Source organism: Danio rerio, chromosome 3, assembly GCF_049306965.1.
Source record: "Danio rerio strain Tuebingen ecotype United States chromosome 3, GRCz12tu, whole genome shotgun sequence".
In the NCBI taxonomy this organism is placed as follows: Eukaryota; Metazoa; Chordata; class Actinopteri; order Cypriniformes; family Danionidae; genus Danio; species Danio rerio.
The window spans coordinates 61,251,351-61,277,652 of NC_133178.1; the positions used below are offsets into that span (position 1 = coordinate 61,251,351).

At 42.2% G+C, this 26,302-nt stretch overlaps 1 protein-coding gene across 1 annotated transcript in view; it reads left to right on the forward strand.

Annotated features, from left to right (window-relative positions):
* bahcc1a (BAH domain and coiled-coil containing 1a) overlaps window positions 1–26,302 on the forward strand; it is a 153,125-nt gene that overhangs the window by 63,009 nt on the left and 63,814 nt on the right. Inside the window, exon 3 of the mRNA XM_001338177.10 lies at window positions 22,842–23,024. Within this exon, the coding sequence (XP_001338213.6) occupies window positions 22,842–23,024 (183 nt within the window). The remainder of the gene's footprint in view (window positions 1–22,841; window positions 23,025–26,302) is intronic.

The following is a 26,302-nucleotide window of genomic DNA, read 5'->3' on the forward strand; positions in this document are numbered from 1 at the left end:
CAGGTTATGTTTTCCCCTCTCTCTCTCTGTTGGTAAAGCGCTGTCAACAAATATTTTCCTCCATATCCCATAATGCATAGCGGATAGGCCTACGGCAGCTGAATTAGTCCAAAACGCGCAGTACTTTTTGCGGTTGGACCTGTTTTAGTACGGATCGTATTCTCACCACAAACGAACCGCTCCAGGGTTCGTTTGAAAGCGTACCGAGACCACCTCTTCAAGCAGGTCTCGGTAGGCTTATTTGGTCCGCTTTTGGTGCGCACTCGAGTACGAATGCTGCATTCTCACCTGCCCAAACGAACCGTACAAAAAGGGGAAACAAACTCTAGTCCGATTCAATCAAACTAAATAAGGCAGGTGTGAAAGCACCCTATGAAAGCCTGTAGGCTGATTTTAACATAAAGGACATCAAAAGGATGTGAAGTTTACCCATGTTTACTCATTTTTGTTCCGCGAAACTTGAAACAAATGCAGAAAGGTTGTCGCAAATAGCAAGTTTTGCCATTGGGTATCTTTAGTGCTTCTTAAACCCATCTAGGAGAACTGCACATCAGCAGCCCAAGACCAGTTACCCACTGGTGGTGTATAAGTGGTGTTAGTGAGGCCAGCAGGGGGTGCTCAACCTGTGGTCTTTGTGAGTCCTAATACCCCAGTAAAAGTGAAGGGGACACCATACAGTTGGTGTCAGTGAGTGCCATTTTTCAGAAGAGACGTTAAACCGAGGTCCCGACTCTCTGTGGTCATTAAAAATCCCATGGCACTTCTTGTAAAGAGTCTTCATCATGGCCTCCCAATCATCTCCATCAACCCAATTGGCTCTATCACTGTCTGTCTGTAGCTGGTGGGTGGTGAGCGCACTGGCATCGTTGTCCTGTGGCTGCCTTCACAGCATCCAAGTGGATGCTGCACACTGGTGGTGGTGTGGAGAGACCCCTGTCATGATTGGGAAGTGCCTTGGGTGTATGGTCATACACGATGAATGCGCTAAATAAATGCACATTACATTACATTTTAGAGTTTTTAAGAGTTCAGATTTGATTGATGGGGTAAAATGTTGAATGCCAAAGCAGAAGAGGAATCCAATAAAGTTTTGTTTCTTATTGAGAACAGCATTTTTAAACCCAGACATTTAGCACTTGGAGATATATAGTAAGTGGTTAAACACTGTTGCATTCACCATTAGGGGTGTCACGATTTCGATTTTTAATAGTAATCGATCGAAATTTATGCTCAATTTCGATTATCGAATCAAAAAATAGAATCGTTGATGCTGCCACGCCCCCATGTCACATCAGCTTGGCTTGCCAAGCGGGAAAAAAACAGGCTTGTTGAAGTGCTTGTTAAACTGCAGAAGCAGGAGACTCGTCGACAGAACTTAAACCCTCTCCTCTTTCAATGAAGTCGCCGGTGTGGAAGCATTTTGGATTTCCATTTATGTTGAGTTATGTTGACAACGTTGCAAGCTCTGCTATGTACATATTACGTACGGTTCGTCCGATAGACAACACCGGCATCGCGATCCTCCGCCCGCCCCCGTTGCAAATCTGCTCGCGAAAAGTACACACTCAGGCCCTGTTTACACTGTCTTTGTTTTTAAATGGCATTTTAGAACGACAACGATTTGACATCCACAGTGGTGTGTAGCATTTCTGAGCAGCCCTCCTTCCTCTCTACCTCTGAAAATGCACATCACGTGACCACACAGACACAGCCATGCGCTCGAGACAGCAGGTCCAGGCAGTCAGAGGACTGCTTCAATCTTTCACTCACTTGTACTTAGTCATTTTAGCGAACACCTCAGATACTGTTGGCTGGTTCCTGTTGGTTGTGCGTCTTTTTTACCGACGCCATTATAACGACACAGATCACTGCCTATTCACGAGTCCCGCAGAAAAAGTGATTGACAGGTGGTAATTATGTGTGTATCTTGCCTTTATTCATTTACTGTATGATTTGTTTATGGATAAAACAAAGACCACGCAGGTCAGGTAGTTTAAACGGTAGGCTACAAATAATTAATTGGTCATTAATTAATTATTCATAATCGAAAAACGAATCGAATCGTGCCTTTAGAATCGAAAATGTAATCGAATCGAGGATTTGAAGGATCGTGACACCCTTATTCACCATGCTTATTTTTGTAACTATGTATTCATTTGCAGTTCATAACTCATTTGCTCTTGGTGAAATATGATTGATTTCTTTCATTTGGGGGGAAATTGGACCCAGACAATGATTTGCGAGATTCACCCACTCAGTCTAGCCGTCTGGTTGTCCTTGGTTACCTGTTTTCTTGCGCTTATTGGTCGCAGAGCTGAAAAAGACCACCCAGTTCTTGACTGCAGGGGGACCTTTTGATGTGGCGAGGGCAAATGTGTGGGCCATGGGTTTGAAGCCCTCTTAAAACACACTTGCACACTTTAACGGCCCCCAGAGTGGCGTCAGTATGTTGTCAAAGGCTTGAGTTACATGCACAAATCTTCCACACTGCACTTTTCTCACACACATTTGGATTGTGTGGTGAGTTTATTGGAGTAGAAGTAAGTATGCAATCAGACATTACGCTACAACCAACTCTTCTTCAATTAAACTCAGTTTAGGTGAGGCAACTGAAAAAAACAAACATTTTCAAGTAGAGATCCCATGAGTCCCGAGACAATTAATGACATTTATTCTCCCCCTTCATGCAATGAGACACCAACGGATTGAGCAACAGCAGCCGAAACAAACCAGATCCTTTAAAATTCCCCGTGCTTTTTCCAAACTACTCATGAGAAATCCGTTTGGGAGGAATAAGTGGCTGGATATGGGAGCTCAGTCAATGCCGAATGTGATGACTCAAGCCTAGCTCAGTTCAAACAGATGGCAGCTCTTAACAATGGATCAGAGACACACAGATCTCTGTGTTCTTGGATCCCCAAGTAAGAGCCCACACCACCTACACAAAACTACAGCCTATAGCCGTGCTTCCTGCTTAAAGTCATGCCTGCGAAAACAAGCCTGACAGCAGTTGACACTGTTCATCTCCATCTACCAGAGCTACGACCCTTTCTTTCAACGTGCATTCTCAGTGATGCGATGCGTTATGTTTCAATCTGTTTTTAACTCGAGTTCAAATGCAAACAGCAAAAGCATGAATACTGTGTCCGGGTGCACTTTCCCACACCCCATCCCATAACAATCACATGTTCGGTCAGTAGGCAGTCAGGGAGCAGGTGGTCTTTTGTGGCTGTTCAGATGCATTCAACCACATGATGCATTTACACTACAAAAGCAATATGACCAAATGTGTATTCATAAGCCTCCGGATGTGCTCGCAAGTGAACAAGACATTTTGGGTCCAGTTTACATCTCTATCTAACATCTTCCACTTTTAATCAAATTCAACCTAATACCAGGTGTAAACAGGACCTGTGATTGTATAGGCTGAGCATGGGCGTCTTTGACTAAGGATTGAGATAGTTGGAAGGTCTTTTACCTCAACACTTGTAATATAAAATCTTGCTTGTTTTCACCTTGGTTTTGAGGAATTGTGTAACTGTTGCGGTATTTGGATTAACTTCCATACGGTACAATCTCTAAAACTAAGACCCCATTTATACCAGATAAATACACACTGGAATCTCACCTTTGAAGGTTTTGGTGACGTAAAATAACCTAGGCAATGGCGAACAGCTCGTAAATCTACACTGCTGAATATCTCGCTCGAGACTTGCTCAGCTTGACGTGTTTGCATTCCATCTACATTGTAAACCCCAGTAAGTTAAGGGAACTCAAACCATTTAAGGAAACCAATTGCCTTAAACCAGGGGTCCCCAATTTGGTCATGGAGGACCCGTGTCCTGCAGAATTTAGTTCCAACGCCAATCAGGCACACCTGAATCAGATAATCAAGCTCTTCTAGGTATACTAGAAACTTCCAGGCAGTTGTGTTGAAGGAAGTTGGAGCTAAACTATGAAGTTTAGCTGCCTTAACACATTAAGGGTCACAAACTAAAGTTTAGAAGTACTGCGAACTCAATCCATTCAAGTACACTTAACCATTTGAGCACTGTAAAACACAAGTTAAGGGAACTCAATCCAGTACATGCAGTGATACAGACAATATGAGCAACGTCTGAGGCTCAGTTATTGCGAGGCTGCGAAAGGTGAAACCCGTTATAGCGAGGGACCACTGTATTTTAAATAATGGGATATTCTATATTCCATGCACTATTTTTAGATTATTATACAGCCAACATGGGGGCTCAGTGGTTGTCACCTCACAGCAAGAAGGTTGCTGGTTCAAGCCCCGGCTGGGTTAGTTGGCATTCTGTCTGGACTTTGCATGTTCTCCCTATGTTGGCATGGGTTTCCTTTCGGGTGCTCTGGTTTCCCCCATAGTGCGAAGACATGCAGTACAGGTGAATTGAATTAACTAAATTGACCCTAGTGTATGTGTGTGAAAGAGTGTGTATGGGTGTTTCCCAGTGCTGGGTTGTTGCTGAAATGCTGCGTTTACACCAGACGCGGAACACGCGTCAAGCGCAAGTGATTTACATGTTAAGTCAATGCAAACGTGGGAATAGACATCCTGTGGCACGATACGCATGAGCGGTGCGGTGCGAATGACGCGAATTGCGCAATGCGTGTGAATAGCACAGTGCGAATCGAGCGTTTTGCATCTTTCACGCATGTTTCACGTGAATTGCTTAAGTTCGAAAGTCTGAACTTCAGCGGACATTCGCGCCGTGTTAACCAATCAGGAGCTTGCTCTTGTGGGGGCGTGATTGTGACGTACACCTGTTGTTGAAGTCCCGGAGGAAATCCTCCAGCAGACACCGACAAAAAGTTCATCAAACTGGGCTGGGCTCAGCCAGAAGCAATGCTGAAAGCCTCCATCATCCAAGATAAGTTTCTGGAGGAGTTGATGAACTCACAGAGCTGGATGCACCTCTGAAATGATCTAGTGGACTCAGACACTGCCCTAAACGTATCGACTCTGTTTTTAGCCTTCATAAAGCACATAAAGCAACAGTAATTTTCTTAATAAAATCCATGTTAGCCATTTAGCTATGAAGCTAGAGTCACCGGGCAGACAGAAGCGCTGCCCATCACGCGAATCCGCGTCTGTTCTAATTCTGAAGTGAATTTGACGCGCGAATGAAGCGGATTTGACGTGCGAATGAAGCGAGTAAACTCATATGTTCATCAGGGCATCTACCGTGTAAAACATACGCTGGATAAAGGCTGATTTATACTTCTGCGTCCAGCGCACGCATATGCTTCCACTTTACTTTCAACTATCGACTTTACTACATCTATAACTTTACTTCATCTACGATCTACATTTTAACAATGCAAACAAATGAAAATAAATAGTAAAGTAAGTAAGTAAAGTTTATTTATAAAGCACATTTACTATAGTTTGGCACTGACCAAAGTGCTGAACAAAACCATAGCACACACTCTAAAAGAGTAAAAGATAACAATAAAAGTAATAATAGGAATAAAAGTATTACAGCAACAACCACAATAAAGATTAAGAGTCTGGGAATGCAATAGAATAAAAATGTGTCTTAAGTCTGGACTTAAAAATAGAGAGAGAAGAAGCACTTGTAATATCCGGTGGTAGCTGGTTCCACAAACGAGGAGCAGCGACTGCAAAGGCTCTATCTCCTTTCAGTTTAAGTCGTGACCGAGGAACTTGAAGTAAAATTTTATTTGAGGACCTAAGAGACCGAGGAGTTGACTGTAAGTTAATAAGCTCAGATATATAAGAAGGTGCTTGCCCATTTAGTGCTTTAAAAACAATAAGTAAAATCTTGAACTGAATTCTAAAATTAACAGGAAGCCAATGAAGGGATGCTAAAACTGGTGAGATATGAGCATGTTTTTTGGTGCCTGTTAAAAGTCTAGCTGCCGCATTTTGAACCAACTGCAACCGTGCCAATGAGGATTGGGGGAGACCAACATATAAAGAATTGCAATAGTCTAGGCGGGACGTGATAAAAGCATGTATGACCTTTTCCAGATCTTGAAAGGAAAGAATGGATTTGAGTCTGGAGATGATCCTCAGCTGATAATAACTATTCTTAACCACTGAGCTAATTTGTTTTTCTAGACAAAGCTCAGAATCAAAGATAACTCCTAGATTTTTTACTTGCGATTTAACATACGGTGCAAGACTTCCCAAGCCCCCAATATACGACATTCTTGTTTTTGAGGGGCCGAAGAGAATAACTACAGTTTTGTCATTATTAAAGGGCCATGAAACCCCCTCGTTTCAGCAGGGTGTTTTCACACCTCTACTTTGGAAAAAGTCAGAAAAGTAGGCGTGTCCAGCTCTGTTTAGGGGGGAGTGTCGGAGGAAGAAAAGTGGGATGGTGTGGGAGTGTCTATTTGGGCACGCGCGAGTTTCAGAGTCAAAATACACACACACACATACAGCAGAAAGTGATGGTGTTTAACCTACATGGACATCTGTAGTCTAATTATTTGACAAATTATTAAATGGTGGACTTTAACTGCAGTTTGGCTCTTTCATTCAGGGAATTCATTCATGCCCCTCGCGACACACGAGATATTTGATTTGAGGATCTGCTCTAAGCGTGTATTTTTCATGCAATGTTTTATATCGCACGGCGAATGAGAGAAAAAAAAAACTCCGCATTTCCCAGAAACTTAGATGCACGCGGCAGGTAGTGTCAGAAAGCCACGTGTGTTATTCCGGTCACTAAATGCGGTAAAAACCCTACACGAGGTTAAAGTTTGGTTGTGGTGCTAACGTGTTTACACTCTGTGCAATAGTTTGTTAGATACGAACAAACTGAATAAACAAAGAGCACTGCTCGCTCACTTACCAAATCTGTAGAGACAGGACAATCACCAGCAACTAGAGCCGCGTCTTTATGAAGAGAAGACTACAAATGAATCCAGATCTCAGCGTTTGCAGATGAGAACAGCTCTCAGGTAAACAATAATCCTCCTTAGACACGTAAGTTATTGTTGTCGAGCGTCGCCTACACTGTTAATCCACACGTGACTCTGAGCTCTCACAGAGAGAAAATGAAAACGAAACTTAACTGCAGCAAACTATAAAAGCAACACTTCACGCTTGTTTTGCCAACACAACGTGGCGTCTCTGTCCTGAAAACACGGTGATAGTAATGAATATTAATGAAGTTGCACAATAGAGCGCGCTGATTGGTTTGAACCAAGCCTTACTCATGCATTGATGCAGCACACTGTAAGACGTAATAAGACTCACTCTGGCACAGACGCCCAGTCTGCACGCTGGAATACAACGCTATTATGTCATGACCGTGACGCAGCTTCAAAAATTCGTTTCAAACAGGAAGTACGAATTTGCTTGAAATAACGCAAAAACAACCAATTTACACTTTTTAGTGAAATATAGGTGTCCTAATAGTAGGGATGTAACGGTATCAGAATTTCACGGTACGGTAATACCTCGGTATGAATGTCACGGTACGGTATTTATTGAATCATTTACAGGAAAAAACAAAACTTATGAAAATACTCCAAAAAAGTGCCAAAAGTGTCAATGACATACAAATTAGCCATCTATCTGTAAGCTTTGAAACAGGAACTTCAATTTTAATAACAAAAAAATATTAAACCATGTAAAAAAATAAAGTTTCAATTTAGTATTGTTGAAAACTCATCACATTCAACATTTAATCACACTCAGCCCATCTACCCAGATGAGAGCTCTGCTAGTCGGACTTCTCATCAAGCATCTCCCGCTGGATCTAATCTCACTATATTTATTAAACGGGATATTTCATTTATCTTGTTGTCTTTATCTAACGACATATTCCCTGACTTTGGGCATTGGAATCTATTACTTGTTCTCAGGTAACGTGTTTTGGCTGAGCGTAAAGATAAGTTAATGATTAATGTAACCACGTACATTCTGTATATTGACTGATCGCTTGCCTTTATTTCCTATAATGTATAAACTTATTGTATGTTATACTTTTAAAATGGCCATTATCGATTATTAAAACTGATACTCAGCAAAAGAGAGGCTGTGTTTCGTATTTTCACTGAAATTGAAAGGAGGCAGTGTTTTTATCGGCTCCGTTTTGTTATAAATATCCACACAGTGAAGATGACGCTCATCTTATGCAGCACGACACCTCAACATGTCTGCTGTCTAAGTTGCTAATATTAAAATGAAAATAGGCAGTTCCTTAAATCATGTTTACATTTTATTGTTGAGAAAGTGAAACAACGAAGCCAGGGTGATGTGAATGAAGTTATAAAGTACACTGTTCCCTTTGAAGATTTACCCGTGTCCTCGGTATAATCTGCTTTTCCATATCAAACTGAAAAGAAGAGACTGCAGCCTTGATCAAACTTGCGAAGTCTGAACTTACACGGAGATAATGCAGGACTGAACTGTGCGTGTTAGGCTACTTAATATTCAGGAAAAGCCCCAATCAGAGGGGCGAACGTCTGCAGCCCCGCTTCCGTTTTCAGATGTACATGACAGTTTATAAGTATCACACACCAGACGCGCACATTCGAATGATATTTAACATGAAACTAATCAGATGGCGCTCTGTGGCGCGGCTGAAAAATGAACTGCGTCCTGAGCCGTCGCCGGGCGCCGCCGACAGCCGCCGACTTGCGGCGCCGGTGTGTGTATCCTGATAGAAACCTATGTTTAGAATTCGAAAATACATGGCGCTGCGTGGCGCTGCGCGGCGCGCTGCCGAGCGGCGCTTCTGGTGTGCGACCTGCTTTAGAGTTTTCCAGCTCTTTTCATCCCCGCTTCTAGCAGCACACTCCATTTCCGCATTACTGGATCTGTAGCGACAACAGACCGCAAGGGATGATGGTCAAGCATGGGCTGATGGCAATTGTAGTTTTCGCTACATCCCGTTCGCTTCATTCGCCTGAGCAAATTTTCTCAGAAGACCTATAGTTTTACCGAGTCATGCGACTTCGGTAATATCGAAAAAAATAATATTGCGGTATGACGGTATTTACAATACCGTTACATCCCTACCTAATAGTGTTTTTAGCAGTGTGGGACACATATATGACTGTCAACAGCTCAAAAAATGTGTTTTGGTGTTTCGTGACCCTTTAAGTTGAAGGAAGTTTTTTGCCATCCAACATTTAAATAAGATAAGAAATAAGATTTCACCACTACTTTTGTTCCACTGGTATAGTTTCATCAAGGTAGAAACATAAAGAACAATCAGAAAAAGAAAAACAACCTGACACATAGTCAAGTTCCTGTCATCGTTTTACTTCCTGAACATGGCTTGATTGCTTGGTTATACGGTATTCATTCATCCATATTAAAATCTTTACATTTTTGGATGAGAAAACAAGCATGGTACTCTGTTGGTTTCAGAGATGTGCAGTGACATGTAACTACATTGTCTAATGTACTTAAAAGTCTTTTAAGGGTTACTTACACTAAAGGCTGACACATGAAGACAATATATTAAGTCACTCAGTTCTTGCAAACTATTGGCGTATATATTACAGTATACACATTTCAATTATTTAGATATATTGCACATCTCTAGTCCCAACTGTCTCTATGTTCCTTTAAAAGGCCTGGCATTTTTCTTACGCCAGTACTGAAGTACCTGTACTTTTTAACATCTTTAACGCATGTCAGTAATGAGAAAGAATGTGTCTCATTAGTCCAAGAGCCTCAAATAAGCTTCAGAGGTCTGTTCAGCTCGCTGAAATGATTTTCCATATCAGCACCACTGCACAGGCCCTGTGGGGGAAGAAATCGGATTTTCTCTCCGTTGTGCCAATGGGAAGCATCATGGGAAAGGGGAGCAGATTGGATTGTAGGGAGATGGGCTGACGCGGCGGTGGGTGGCTCTTTATTTCTGTGTGAGAGTTTGAGAACGTGGCGATGAGGCGGAACACAGTCTAAATCTTGTGTCACTGAAACAGACTTCTGCAAACAGGTGAGAGGCACAACGAATCACTCTTTTTATGTCACCGTTTTTCGAGTCTTTTCTGAGCTGGCGAATTTGATTAGCTTTAGTTCAACCGTAAGATGAAGTAAAATAAACCTCTAACTTAGCACAGCTGGATAAAAAAGAAAGAGTGATATGTTCAGTTTACCCAGTTGTAAAAAGACAAGTTTCACTTAGATTATTTCTGCTCCCAGTAAAATTTCATCTGTCCATTATTAACTATTAGACTTTGTCTGACTAGACTTAACTTTGTCACTTCATACTGATATCTTCTATATGACAACATGTCCTCCAACTTAAAGGGCCATGAAACCCCCTCGTTTCAGCAGGGTGTTTTCACACCTCTACTTTGGAAAAAGTCAGAAAAGTGGGCGTGTCCAGCTCTGTTTAGGGGGAGTGTTGGAGGAGCAAAAGAGGGATGGTGTGGGAGTGTCAATTTGACCACACGCTGAGTTTCAGAGTCAAAACACACACACACACACACACAGGGGAGAAAGTGACTGTGTTTACATGGACATCTGTAGTCGAATTATTTGCCAAATTATTAAAATTGTGGACTTTAACTGCAGTTTGGATCTTTCATTCAGGGAATTTATTCTAGCTCCTTGTGACAGATATTTGATTCGAGTAACTGTTGTAAGCGTATATTTGTCATGCAATGTTTGATATCGCACGGTGAATGAGAGGAAAAAATAAACTTTGCATTTCTGTGTAACTTAGATGCACTCGGCAGGTAAGCCGCGTGTGTTATTCCGGTCACAAAATGAGGTGAAAATCCTACACGACGGTAATAGTTTGGTTGTGGTGCTAACATGTTTACACTCGGTGTAATAGTTTGTTCGATACGAACAAACTGAATAAACAAAGAGCACTGGTCGCTCACTTACCAAATCTGTAGAAACAGGACAATCCACAGCAACTAGAGCCGCGTCTTTATCAAGAGGATATGAGCAGCGAATCCGGATCTCCATATGCAAAAGAGAAAAGCTCTCGGGTAAACAATGTTCCTTAGACATGTAAGTTATTATTGTTGCGCGTTGCGTCGCGCACACGGTAATCCAACCGCGGTAAAGTTAGTTTGATGACACGTGAGTCCAGCTGCGCTCTCACAGAGAGAAAATGAAAACAAAACTTGACTTCAGCAAATTATGAAAGCAACACTGCAAGCTTGTTTTGCCAAAACAATGTGGCGTCACAGCTGTCTACACTGTAACATTAATGAATATTAATGAAGTTGTACAATAGAGCGCGCTGATTGGTTTGAATCACATGACCACACACACACACACACACACACACACACACACACACACACACAGACAGACAGACACAGCCACACACACTGTCATGTGCTCGTCTGAGCTCCAGAGAGCAGTGCATGTCGGACAGTTTATCAAGGATGTACAGCATGATATTTAATGAATCTTGTCTAACGACTCTTCGGTCTTTTGAATTTATCAGGTAATGTGTCACAGCCTCAGTACACTGCTTCAGCCTTTCACTTTAACACTTGTACTTAGTAATTTTAGTGAAAACCTCAGATACTGTTGGTTGGTTGCTGTTAGTCTTGCACCTTTTTTACCATCGGATGTTAGGCTTGGATATATATATTGCGATCGAGATTGATAGAGTAGATAGATCTAAGGCTGTACTCACACTAGGTACAGTTGCCTCGAACTGGGTCAAAGCACGCTTGTCCCCCCTCCCGTCTCCCCCGACGGCCCGCGCTCACACTACAATCGAGCCTGGGCACGCTTACGTCATCGCTGCTGCGCTGTTCAGTGAGAAGCGCTCTCTCACTCGGCAGCACAGTGGAGATTTCTCTAGTTATATCGTTTTAGTCGTTTATTATGCAGTGACGTGCAGTCAAATATTTCGCCAAAAACAGTCCTTAGGGATGCGGTGACACGCAGTCAAATATTTCGGCAAACAGATCCGCCACTTTTGGTGCTTATAAACAGTCATAAAGCCCTCGTGCTGCAGGAATGAGGAGGTCTCGGGCTTTCGGGTTTCGGGCTTTGGTGCGAAGTGAACCGCGCTCAGGCCCACCTCTTCCAACCGGGCCAGGGCCGGCCAAGTCAACTGTGCTTGAGCCCGATTCAGCGCGCACACACTTCTCAAACGATCCTCGAAACGGTCCTGGGCACAGTACGGATGGCATAGTGTGAGTAGGCCTTTAGACACAGAAGCCACTATGCATGACATCACACTTAACAAGCAATATTCTTTTGAGGTACCAATATAAACCCTTTAAGTACAAATGTGTACATTTTGAAAAGGTACCACACCTGTGACAGCTCTTGTACTGTTATTTTCGAGAGTGAACTTGCCTCAACATACCTGGCTGGCCCTGGAAGTTTAATTGGCTTGATCAGGTATTTTCAATTAGGGTTGGAGCTAAACTCTGCAGGACAGCAGCCCTCCAGTCTGGAGACACCACAAACTTTGGTTCAGTTCCAGAGAACTGAAGTATTCTCTGTATAGTTTGACCATACATTGGTCAAATCTGGTCAAACTATAAACCTTGTTTCTAAGCCTCTGCCAAATTCGTCAATGTAAATATATAATCGTTGTAAATTTGAAATAAAAAGTGGGCAAGGAGTCATCTATATAATCCAAACAACGCATTTAAACAAATCTGCATTTTGATTGTCTACGCCGGACATACAATTTTTCATGGTGACATGACACAATGCTGTTATTATTGGTACGTCTACTTAAAGTCGCTTAATATACTTAAAGTAGCTTAAAGTCGCTTTTATTATGTACTTTGTAAGTAGATAAAATTTAGTGTTTTTATTTTAGATGCGCACAGGCATATTTGTTTTGAGCAGAAATAAAGATGTTCTTAATGAAAACCTTTGTATTTGGGATGCTACTGTGCTATTGGTGTGTACGGCTCCATTGGAAAGAATGAAATTGTTCTAGGTACGTTGCACAGCGTTTCTTGCTGTCATCATAGACTGGATGCTAGCTGGTGGTGAGGAGTGGAATTTAATAAAGTGAGAGTGGGATGAAAGAACAACATGAGGTGTTTGGAGAGAAAACACTGTGTAGCAGGAGTCCACTCCTCTCTGCGCCAAATGGCAGGGAGCTGGCGTGAATCTCGGCTCCTGCGAGGTGATGTATGTAGCAAAGCTTTCGGGAGGCTGAGAGCGAACTGACATGGGTTTAGTTGGCTGAATCTGTTTATATTCTGGCCAATGGCTGCTGTGTATGCGCATTTAAGATCGCACTTAATGTGATAGTTAATCCAAAAATGGAAATTATGTTCATCTACGGATCAAAGCTTGGATGTCTTGTTCTACCCTGCAGCATAAATGGAGCTAATTAACTGAGCATCCATGGTGCTATTCGTACAACAAATTTTAAATGCCCAAAAAGGACGGAAAGTGTCATAGAAGTAATAAACTTGAATAGTACTTCTGTCTTTTGCAGTGACTGATTTTTCAGTAATGTGATAGGAATAACCAGACATCACGCCTTGCTTCTGGTTTTTCATATAGTCATAGTGTCAAACTCGCAGGTCACCAGGTTATTTCCCTCTGTCAAATGACCCTCTGAATATTTCAACTGAGAGGCATTATATTTGCACACACTTACAGTAGCGTGTTTTGAGAAACATTGCAAACACCATTTTACCTGCACTGTTTAAGAGAATGAGACATAAAAGTACAGCACTTCAGGGTTTCTTAAGTTATTTTTCACAGGTTTTTCATAATTGTGCATCTTTTGTGTGATAACAAAAGCAACAAAAAGTGTGGAGTAAAAAAGTGCTTATCGAGGGTACTGCATGGGGGTTAAGTATGCATAATTTACACACTGCTTGAAAATTATTGGATAGATAGATAGATAGATAGATAGATAGATAGATAGATAGATAGATAGATAGATAGATAGATAGATAGATAGATAGATAGATAGATAGATGAATGGATAGATAGATAGATAGATAGATAGATAGATAGATAGATAGATAGATAGATAGATAGATAGATAGATAGATAGATAAATAGATAGATAGATAGATAGATAGATAGATAGATAGATAGATAGATAGATAGATAGATAGATAGATAGATAGATAGATAGATACCCTTCATGCTCAGGGTTTCATTTTTTAAAATGAAATCGTGACTAAGGTAACACCCTCTTCTATTCTGTTGATCAATATCCAAATTTGGAACTTTTTTGTCACCATGGTAACAAGGCAAGGCTCAGCATCCTACTCACAAATCATTTACATTTCGCTGTCTTCACATTATTTGCTTATATAAAAGATTAATTTAAAAATAAAATGCATTTGACAAGTAAACAACTGACAAAGACGGACGGACAGACAGATAGTTAGGTAGAGAGATAAAAACATGAAGATAGATAGATAGATAGAATAAAATAACAGTCCTGCCCTAGATATTATTCTCTTAAATAAAAGGTTTGGATTACAAAACGAAAACACTGACTGAATCTTTTTTAAGGACCGGCATGAACTGTTTGTCCAATCATACGTTTTGTTTTTCTACCGTCAAATAAAAATAGCAGGCTACCTCAAATCGATTGGTCCCTGGAAAATATGCATTTAATCAACGGAAACCCCATCTCTGCTTTCATTTGATTGAAGAATGAAAAAGACGTGACCGAGACTGAGATAGCTCGCTTTTTCTGGTCAGAGATGACACAGCGACCAAGGGTAAAAACGCGATGCATGCAGGGTGCCGCAAAACGCTCGCTGCCATCAGTAAACCATTTAAAAGATGTCCACCTCTATGCAAAAAGCGTTGTGATCGGCCCCTTATGCAGCCAATCTTTAAAAATATATAATAATATTTTTAAATCATAATTAATACCATTAATCTGTTAAAACGCACCCTTACTGTTAGCAGTTAATCGGTTATTATGAGCATCACAATGCACGCACACAAAAAACTCTGCCCTTCTTGATAGCTATCATTGTTTGAGAAAGGCTAGACTTCCTGCCATGACACTGTTCAGTCCAGTCCTGTTATTTACCATTCCCATAAAATGTGTCCTCTGCAGGGCTTGACATCCAGACAGCCATCCATTAGCCTGATTGTCTGAGGTTCAAGCCCCTATCAATGTGTGATCCATGTGCAAATAGACCTTTGGAAATGATGGATTATTTCAAGGTTCAAGGCTAGTGCCCTCCTGATGCAGCAGGTATGAACACACATTACTTCAGTGCCTTTAGCGTCTTGCACAAATGTTTTATATTCAGCCTTCCATTTTTTTCCTTAAATTTAAACCCTTCCTCATTTTTAAAAGTTAGTTTAGAAATTTTCTTACGCAATGTTCTCACAAACCCCATTAAGGCTGATTTATACTTCTGCGTCAAGTGTGGGCGCTCGTCCGGGCTGATGACACTAACGTGCACCTGTTAAAAATTTAACTACATGTCGCAATGACATGTTCTGCAAGCTCTGTGATTGGTCGGCTAGGTAGAGATGACGATTGTGGGAGGGGCTGAGAGCCGCGGGTCCGAAGAAGCTAGTGTCAAGTCCCGTAATGGAGCTCCAGATGGAGACTTTTGTTTAGTGTTTACCTTATGATTAAAGTTGTTGCTCGTCTGCCGGCTCCTGCCTCTGAATGAGAGAGTTTTAGCTACTATTCAACATGAACACGCACATTAAACAGTAGGAATGACATCCTACCTTACTCATAATTCTCTGTTCATATATCCGCTCTAGAGTTTGTTTTAATCAAGCCGAGACCACCTCATTTAAGTGATTTTGGACCGATTGATTAACCGCGGATCCGAGCTCGATTGCGGGTTTCACATATGCTAATCGAACCATGCTAACTGGGCAAACGTCTAGGTGTGAAAGCATCCCAAGACTGTATTTGCACGCAATTGACACAGGAGCAGGCAAATATAACTTTAGTGACAAGGCAGCACTGGCTTGATCAGGCCAGTAACCATCCTGTCTACTGTCCCCAGCATCTCGCACGCTGGCCCAGGGCCTTTGAGCTGTCCTTAATGTCGAGCCCTGCAATATATTCAAAGATCCCTGGTTGTACTACAGTAAATTAGAAACAACAAACTTTTTTTGGAGGATGGCAAGGTTGTTTAGTGGTCAGAACTGTCAGCTCACAGCAAGAAGGTTGCAGGTTTGAGTCCTGGCTGAGTCAGTCAGCATTTTTATGTGGAGTTTGCATGTTCTCCCTGTGTTGATGTGGGTTTCCCCCACAGTCCGAAGACATGCACTATAGGTGAACTGAATAAACCAAATTGGCTTTAGTGTATGTGTGTGAATGTAAGATTGCATGAGTGTTTCCCATTACAGGGTTGCAGCTGGAAGGATATCCACTGTGTAAAACATATGCCGAATAATTAATGAATGAATAACCCTGATTAATAAAGGAACAAAGCCGAAAGAAAGTGAATGAACCTTTGTTTGTCCTTTCTTCGTTGGTATACTTGTATGTCAGGACCAATTGTGTTGGGCATCATTGAAGTCAAACCTGCCACAATGTGTATCCTGGTGCTTGGATGGTTGTAAACTAAGTAGATGCACTTGTTTCTTGCTCAGCCCCATTGCAAGGCTTGTGTTGACTCACTGAGGTCAAATTGGATTTATCCCATCTTGTTGGCAGAACAAAATAAAGAATTAGGGTTAGTTAAGTCTCATTAGTTTTGGTTGAAACTTTGTGTCACTTCTGTTTACATTCCACTAGCAACCTTAGACAAGAAATACTCGTCACCCAGCCCTCTTTGATTTTTGAGTTTTGTGGCTAACCACCAAGCCACTGTGTAAACTCTGGCTGTCACCTCTCACACACAACCACCATTTCACCACTTCCTCTGCCCTTATCATTTTTTTCTCTTTATCCTTCTGCTCCTTATGCATAAACTCGTCTCTCTCTCTCTCTCTTCATATTTCTCACTCTTTCTTTTCTCCTTCCTCCACATACACCCACAGAGGAACCGCATCCATACCCACAAAGATGGTGGAGAGTCGGAAGCATGTGCAAACAATTCCTCTTCTCTCTTTCTCTCTCTTTTCATGTGCTGTTCTTCCCTTCCCACAAGAGTCCTGGAAACATTCCAGCTTGACTCACTTTAGTACTGGTCAAATCGGGACCGTTGTCTAACCGACCCTCTCCAGTTTACATACACACCCCCTCACCAACTCACACACTCATCCAACTTGGCCCTTGAGGGTCCATCCACTTCCCGCTCCACACATCCCTCCAGCGTTGTGAAACAGGAGCGCCATCCCAGTTGTCTACAAACCAATAGGAATGTTTGGCTACCAATTCTTCTAATGTTTTCAAGATGGCTTTGACTCTTATAAGGAAATCCCCCCAGTTTAGTAGCCATTTGAAATTCCTGCTCCGTTTTTACATCGAGGCAGTGTTCTTTGAGTCACCGGGCGAGAAGCAGTTGTGCTCCCCAGTCCGTCTGGGGTTTGGGACTTTAGACTAGCTCTCTCTGTGTTGGTCGTCGGGACAAGAGGATTGTACGAGGTGCCGAGGCTCTTGTGAGAAGTTCCACGTTCTTTAATATCCACCTCTAGCATCTGTTCTTTATAGTAGATAAATAACAGAGGACTCAAGTGACCCTTACGGGATGTTTTTACTGGGTAAGTTAAAGTAAGACTCGCTGCTAAAATGCTTATTTGCGTCTATTCTGATCATTGTATCCTGCAGTGTGCGGTTTGAATTGATCAAGGAAGTTTATTGAGGACACTTCTCACTAGGCACTTGCCTATTACTGGAGGGCTGCTTAAGCTATTTATAAACAATATCCAGTTGTTAGTTACTCCATTGTTTACAGTTGTTTGGCATATTGCTGCTCTTTTTGAAATCAGTCAGCATGTTGTCCTGAAGTACTCAGAATCTTTCTGAATCTGTATAGTTATGTGCTAACCATTTCTTGACTCTTTTAGACTCTACAGAGCAGTAAACAATACTTCAATATACAAAGTGTGCGTGTGTGTCTGCTTTCAGCAGTGATGTGAGTCCGTGGTTAATATGAGCAATCCAAGCAGTGAGTCCAAACTGACGATGTCATGTGTAAGTGTTGCTTGCTGCTTTTAACACAGGCCTACGATCAGTTATTGCCCTCTAAGGCTTCACACTACCAATAGAAGACGCACTACTCGACTTTCATCAGATCAGACGTAAAGAACAAGTTAGCAACAGCCCAGACCGGCTCAGCCCACAGAGCGTCTGGTTTGGATGAGGCCATGCTGTTCTCACTCATCGTCCTTCCCTTTTGCTATCCCCATAACAACAGCACCATCAGACGCCTCCCTCTGAGTTGACTGGAAGCTGAATGAACGTTCTTGCTTCCATTATCGGGTGGCAGGGCCATGGCATCCGCTGTGGCGGCACACAATATCCAGTGTGTACACATAGGATGTGCCAGGACCCTGCTGGTTATGACATGCCTGTTGGGTGTTTGTGTGCATTCCAGGCATTCAAGGGTGGTATATTTATGAGTGGACCGATGTAGGCAGTTTATAACGGGTATCATAGAATTATTCTCCATTCGTGTCAGAGATCAACACTGATTAGTACATACTTTACCGGACTTTTGATCCTTTATAGAAATACCATACAGGTATGACAGTCAACTGACTTTTAATGACCTTCTAAATTAAAGTTCCTGGTCTGTGTTCTTGGGCCCTAAACTTGAGATTCACTATGGTTGGTAGCTTTCATTGATCTTTACACCAAAGTAGCTTTTGCTTAAATAGAATGTTACTATTTGGAGATGTGTGCATTAGCCAATTAATAATGATTTAGGACTAGGTTGTTAAAGTGAATGAGTGAGACATGAGTTGGATGAGTGGGGTGGTAACGTCTCTGTCCTTTTTTTCATCTGCCCCATGTCTTGGTACAGCCCAGAGCTGTCTAGCTGGATTCTGTTGTAGGACAGGAAAAGAACGTGGGTGGTTGTCCAAAGTTTGTAATTACAGTACTCCTCCTACTAGTTCTTAAGAAGGCCACTTCCCTCCACCTCCAGCTTCCTGGGTGCTTCCCTGTCACAGAAATAACTGTGCCTTTGAAGGTGCACATTTTAAAGAGTCTTTTGTTCTTGTGCAACCTATTGATTGCATCTGACATACAGTGTCTGTGTTTGCGAGGGAGGTACCTGTCTTCTGTTAAACATTAGCATTGTACTGTCCGGTTTTGTATGGTGTTGAGTTTGGGGCCTCGTTTGTTCATTTGTGTGTGTTTGGCTGGATATGAGTAAAATATTACCTCATAAGGTTGAACATTTAAGTAAACCTCCACAAAATGTGAATCTTTGACAGTTGTGGTCACTATTTCTGTTGTATATTGTGCATTATTAAATCACTGAATGAAGATTATAAGGAATTTACTGTCTTGCACAGTCATGCTTGTAAAATTCATCCATTCAGTGTGTTTTCCTGCCTTTGGCCTGAGAGCAGCCCAGAGAGCTCCTTCATGTTTCCCCAAGACAAATTGTTTCAGTTAACCTAATTGTTTTATGCAAATGTAAATGGATTGAACATAAAACAATTAAGTTGTCCCAAAAAACTCAAGAATTGTGCTGATTTAGCTCATTTTAACTAAGTGGTTTAAAGAAAAGGCAAAAATAATTTTTGAGTGCATGTGGTTGGAAGCATGTCCAGTGTGTTAACTAATTGTTAATCGTATGTTTACAGTCCTCATACAAAAGCAGTTCATTCTACATATGCACTTGGATTTGCAGCCTTATGCTGCGTTCACACCAGATGCGGAATGTGCGGATAAATCGTGCTGTTCCCGCGTGAATAGCCGCGTAAACACTTGAGGTTACTCGCTTCATTCGCGTGTCTAATTTACTTTCATTCGCGTGTCAAATTCACTTCAGAACAGACGCGGATTCGCGTGATGGGCAGGGCTTCTGTCTGCCCGGTTACTCTAGCTTCGTAGCTAAAGGGCTAACATGGATTTTTTGAAGAAAATAACTGTTTATGTGCTTATGAAGGCTGAAAAACAGCATTGATACGTTTAGGATCGTGTCTGAGTCCACTACATCCTTTCAGAGGTGCATCCAGCTCTATAAGCTCATCAACTCCTCCAGAAACTTAACCTGGCTGATGGAGGCTTTCAGCGGTGCTTCTGACTGAGCCCAGCCCAGGTTGATGAACTTTTTGTCAGTGTCTGCTGGAGGTTTTCCCCTGGGACACCGACAACAGGCGATTGTCCACTGAAGTTCAGATTTTCGAACTCGAGCAAAACACGCGTTAAGTGCGTCAAACGCGCAAAACGCTCAATTCGCGCCATTCGCACCATGCTATTCATGCAATTCGTGTCATTCGCGCCGCGTCATTCGCGTATATCGCGCCGCAGTATGTCTATTTGCGCGTTTGCATTGACTTAACATGTAAATCACTCGCGCTTGACACGCGTTCCGCGTCTGGTGTGAACGCAGCATAAATGAAGATACGAAGATACCTTAAACGAAGCTATGCATTTATACTTATGCATTCTGTTTGTATTACTCTGCAATAACACTTTCGAAACACTAGCTGGCAGCTGGGTTTTTTGTTCCTCTGTGTTGTTTCTTTGCGGGTGGTTTGTTTAAGCCCGAAGTACCCTTAATTCTACCTTACTGTACATGAAGCTAAAACTCGCTCATCCAGAGGCAAGAACCAGTAGACATGCAACAACTTTAATCATTACGTAAACATTAAAAAAAAAAATCTCCATCTGGAGCTCCTCCACGGGACTCAACACTTGTTTAACACTTGCTCTAACAGGCATGCATCTCTCAACCCTGCCCACACTTATCAGCGATACCAAGTCAACCAATCACAGAGCTTGCTCTATGCGTTGTCGCGAGGTGTAGTTACATTTTTTGAGAGATGCATGTCATCGTTGGTGTCAACCACAGCGAGGGCTACGCGGCTGTGCAAAGGCTGAGTCAGACCGTTCGTGTGCACTCGATGCAGAAGTATAAATCAGCCTTTAAGGGGATGAATATAAAAGACTCTAAAACTCTTCATTCCACCTGGAAAAAAAACCTGCTAAATCAGTGTCTATCTTTATGTTAGTTTGTAATAAACAATAGTTCATCAAGCAGTCGCAGGGGGCTTTGCTGCTATTGAAGCTGAAGCTGCTATTGACAAGACAGGCAAACAGGGTCATAGTAAGAGCAAAGTTTCTTTAAGGCAAGTCATTTCACTAAGCGGCCATCTTTGAAATGCCTCTCGGGCAGTATTGCCGGGCATTCTGTTTGAATGGGGAAATTCCATATTACAAATAACCAATGAAATTAAACAACAGCTGTCTATTTAGTTTCATTTCTAAATGTTCGTATCACACAAAATCTGCAGAAACTCACGTCAGGTCTAAACCCCCTCCCCGGAGAATTGTCATTCTATAGCGATCGCTGATTGGCTCTGTATTAGAAGGCAGGCTTTATTCGCCAGATAGCGATCACTGATTGGATCCTGTACCAAAAGGCGAGGCTTCATTCACCATATTGACTGTTACACTATTCCCATTCAAAAGTATACAAGTGACATGTCTTGTGTATTCTATAGTCCTTGGTATGAGTTCAGAAAGTACTTGTTACGCTTTTATTCATCATAAATGTTTTCAAAAGGCTAAGACAGCAGAATTTATGATGCCAGACTGAAAATTTGAAGGTTGTAAATTCTAGTATTTGTTTAGGAAAGGCTTGCAATGATTTCATCATGCTAATATTCTTCAAATCAGTGGTTGGAAATGTGTTTTTGTGCACTCTTTGGATGCATAGAGGGGAAAGAAATGTGGAGATGTTCTGGAGAGATGCTCAGCTCTGAGGTCGAAATGCAAATTAATGCTGTTCTTGGTGGATTTTTTGTAGAGAAATCGTGTAAATGAGACTGGAGGATGTTGTAAATACCAGAAGGACTAAAGAAAGTACCACAGTTGGAAAGACAGACTAAAATGAAGAGAAAAAGAAAGTAGGGTTCAGGGCTAAACTAAGGGCGTGAGAGTGAACAACTGAAAAAAAAAGACAAAGTGGGAGGAAAATTGGGAAGGGAATTCACAGGAGAGAGACAGAAATGAGAGAAAGATAGGGTGTGCATTCATCTGTGAGATGAGATATCTGTCCAGTGATGGCTTGACGTAACCCAGCTTGGACTCTGATGTCCCAGGGCTAAATTATGTTGTGTGTACTGGATGGGGGAGTCCACTCCGGGTTGAGGAGAATGAATTGATTTGCCAGACATTACCAGCTGACCTCTGAGCTGACCAGACATTCTCCTAGGGCACAGGCAAGTCAGTTTTATATTCGCTACTTAGAAAGTTATCCAATCACTAGTCTCAAATTTAGACAAGCACACCTTCTGGGGAATAGTATATATCATTTACTAAATCCAAAGCTCTAAACAAGAGAAATTTAGGAGCTTTGTGAGCACAAGTAGAGTCCTTGTATGCATTTTGCACTTAGTTTCAGGCTTTTGTACCACTTAAACTAAAAAGGGATCATGTGATGGACCTTTTCTGTCATCCGGTGTTTCCTAGCCAGGATACATTACAAAGTGGACCAGTATTTCCCAACCTCGTTCCTTAAGGCACACCAACATGTGTCTCCCTTATCCTACCCATCCATATCATACCCATCCATATCCATATCCAAATTAATTTGATTAGGAAACATTGGGGAGTACAGTGACAGTGCACCTCTAGGAACAGGGTTGGGAAAAACTGGACAACTTTATTCCTAATTCTAAGCTCTAAAAATGGCCAAGAGTGTGTAGACAAATAAAGTTATTGAGGTAGTAAATCAGTCAATTAGAGCAAAGGTATTTGAAACCGTATGCTCAGGTATGCCACTATCGTGCCACAACCCAGTGCTCAGCTGCTAGTCAGCACCCCTAATTGCTCTACAACCTTCCCTTCTCTACACAGGCAGTGGTCTGATGGGCAATTCCTCAGCCTCCTTCATGGGGACGTTCCTGGCCAGCAGTCTAGGCTCTCCTCCCTCACATCCACCACACTCTTCCAGACCTCCGTCCTCTCCCTCCTCTCCTCCTTATCGTGGGGGTCCTCATTCCAGCGCCTCTCAGATCTGGTTCCCCCATTCACATGAAGGTAAGACATGCCTCAGTACACTCACTTGCTCATCTGTCTGTCTAGTTATGTGTCCATCACGTGTTTGTGTGTTTGGACTTTCTCATCAGAAGGAAGGAGTTCTGTCTTTTTTTTTTTTCGTTTCTGTGAGTTGTGCCGCCCCAGTGGTTTTTCGACAGTGCAGAAAGAGGACGAAAGTTCAGCCAAAGAATCTTGTGGTCTGCGAAGTTCATCAACAAGAATTTATGTGCTCACACAAAACAGCTGAGGAAGTACAAGCTAAATGGTCAGCTGCGTCACAGCCAGTGTGGCTTTTCCCACCACGCCTTATACTAGCTTGGCCTGAGCCACACCCGGCCCCCAGCCTGCCAAACCAAGAGCCAGTCTCATCCAACACCGGCTTCTGATCCCTTCATATGACAGACTAAAACAGCTCCACAGAGAGATGAATATAGAGAGAGACAGCAAGAGCAGGAGATGCCCAGACATGCCCACTGCCACTCGGCACTTATTCACACATAAATCCCCTCCGGGCCATGTCCAAATGTGCCAAACAGTCATAAACCATTAGGAGTTCATCCGTGTGCTGTTTGTGTAATCCGCAAAAAACCCAGCCTCTCTGAGCACCACACTATCCCCATGCCAGTTATCACTATACCCAAGTCTATTTTCACTCTTTTCTACCCTCCTTCTGGTATGATGGAAGACATCCCTGTTCCACTTGACGTTCACACTAGAAGTAGGTGTGTGGAGACAACTTGTTTTATTGAGCATTGGGAAAGAAATGCCTGCTTTTGAAACTTCTGCCCAAGAAACACTAACTAAAGAAGATAGAGGCGGTTTGATTTAGTGAAGTAACCAGCCACATTTAAATTTAGAGATTTAGAGACATGCAAATAATGCAATGAACTCTGACGATCTAAAATGTACAGTTTTATGAACAAAGTTTGGGAGGAAGGCAGTGGCTAATTTGTAAATTTCGATGTCCCAGAACAGATCGGGTAACAGATGCGGCATGTTACCCAAGGATGGAGAGGTGTCGCGTGCGAAAGTGGAGAGCAGAGGTGGGTTGGGGTTGAGGGGGGATTAGGGGACGGTCAGGATGATGTTGAAGTGAAGAGCAGGGGTTGTTGCGGATGAAAGTGAAGAGGGTTGGGGAGTCGCGGAAAAAAGTGAAAAGCAGATGGGGGAGTTGAGGAGGGGAATCGAGAGGTGCCAGATCAGTATTCAGAGGTTCCAGATCTGGCGTGTTCCAGCACAAATTAGGCCCTGGACGAAGAACAAGGCAGATCACATTTAGTAATCAATCCATATATGTAGAAAGAAACAGGCCAAAATTCTGAGCTCAATGCCCTTACAAACCTCCTGTTTGTTTTAATACAGACGCCTGATAAACAATAGCTAGCTCTCTGCGCCGGCAGCTTGCTTTCTGCAACTCTCCAACTCCACTAAAGCAAAGCAGGGCTGCACCCGATCAGTACCTGGATGGGAGACCACATGGTTGCTGCCAGAAGTGGTGTTAGTGAGGCCAGCAAGCGGCCCTCAACTTGCGGTCTGTGTGGGTCCTAACGCCCCAGTATAGTGAAGGGGTCTCTATACTGTTCAGTGAGCGCCTTCTTTCGGATAAGACATTAAACCGAGGTCCTGGTCCTTAAAAATCCCAGGATGCCCATTGGCCTCTGTCCATCATAGCCTCCTAACGATCCCCATATGATAATTGCCATGATCTCTATGTCTCCTCTCCACCAATCAGCTGGTCGCAATATGTCTGCCGCCACATCATCCAGGTTAATGCTGCACACTGGTGGTCAATTAGGAGAGTCCCCCCAAAGTGTAAAGCAATTTGAGTGTCCAGAAAAGCACTATATAAATTATATAACATCACTATTAACTAGATAAAACCTGTCAAACCTGTGCATCAACCTTACTTCAGAAAATGACAATCAGATTTAGATTTCATGAAATCAGAAATGGTAAATATACATCAGATGGTTCGTGGGTGTTCCGTCTGGGGATAGGACTTGTAGATGATTGTCATGACCACCCAGAATTTGTCCATAAATAACACACTACCTGCCAGGCCACGAATTGACAAAAAACCCAGAGATGTGATGGTTTGTGGTCTGTTCCTCTGTCCAATGGAAAATTGATCATTTTCACAAAGAAGCTGGACAATTTTAATAGGACTGATGATAATGCTTGCGTTACTAAGTAATAAGGCTGATTATGAGCGGAATGGCAAGCTATTATCTGTATTGCAGTTTAATTGTGCAGAACGCAGTGTGAAAGTGATTGAATCCTGGATTGCCATCAGCATCATTCAGCTCGCTCCTCTTTAAGATAATTGCAAATTGTCTTTTCTTCAGTTTGCATAAAAAAAAGCAAAAACGAGATGCACAATTACCCAAATCTTCTGCACCCTGTGGGACAGTCTCTCCCGCTTTGAGAGATCCTAAAATTCTTCATTCCCTTTGTGAATATTTTATTATGACACTTAAATGATTAACATGGCATATTTCTGATTTGTGTTTGTTTTTACAATCTGGTTCTCATCTTCTTTTTCATTATGACTTTAAATTCAGTCATGATACATTAACCAATGAGAATCCGCTGTGAGATAGAAAGGGTTGGTAGACTGTATTAAACATTAGAGGAAAGCCTCAGATTATACACTTCAGTTTTAAGATATGACATTGTTTCGTGTTTGTGAGACTTGGTTTTGCCTTTTTCCAGCTAAAAATAATCAGGCATCTTGCCAATAATGAGGAAAAGGAAACAATTTGTGGTTGATTAGTGGTTAGATCCATTTCTTCCAACATTACCCCCAAAATAGAAGTCAGAAGATTTGTATATTCGTATATTGAGATCTGTATATTGAAAATGTCTATGCAAGTTTTTAAGTCTGGAGTCTCTCTAGAACATATGTGACAGCTGATTTTATAATTCTTGGAAATATAAGAAAACAATAACACATATAATAACAATAACAATTAATTTTTCTTCGGCTTAGTCTCTTTTTGAGTTCGCCATACGGAATAAATCGCCAACTATTCCAGCACGTTTTATGCAGCAGATTCCCTTTCAGCTGCAACCCAGTACTGGGAAACACCCATTCACTATCACGTTCACTCATACACTAAGGCCAAGCTTGTTTACCTAATTCACCTATATTGCATGTCTTTGGACTGTGGGGGAAACCAGAGCACCAGGAAGTAATCCTAGCCAACATGGGGAGAACATGCAAACTCCACACAGAAATGCCAATTGGCCCAGCCCGGACTCAATCCAGCGACCTTCGA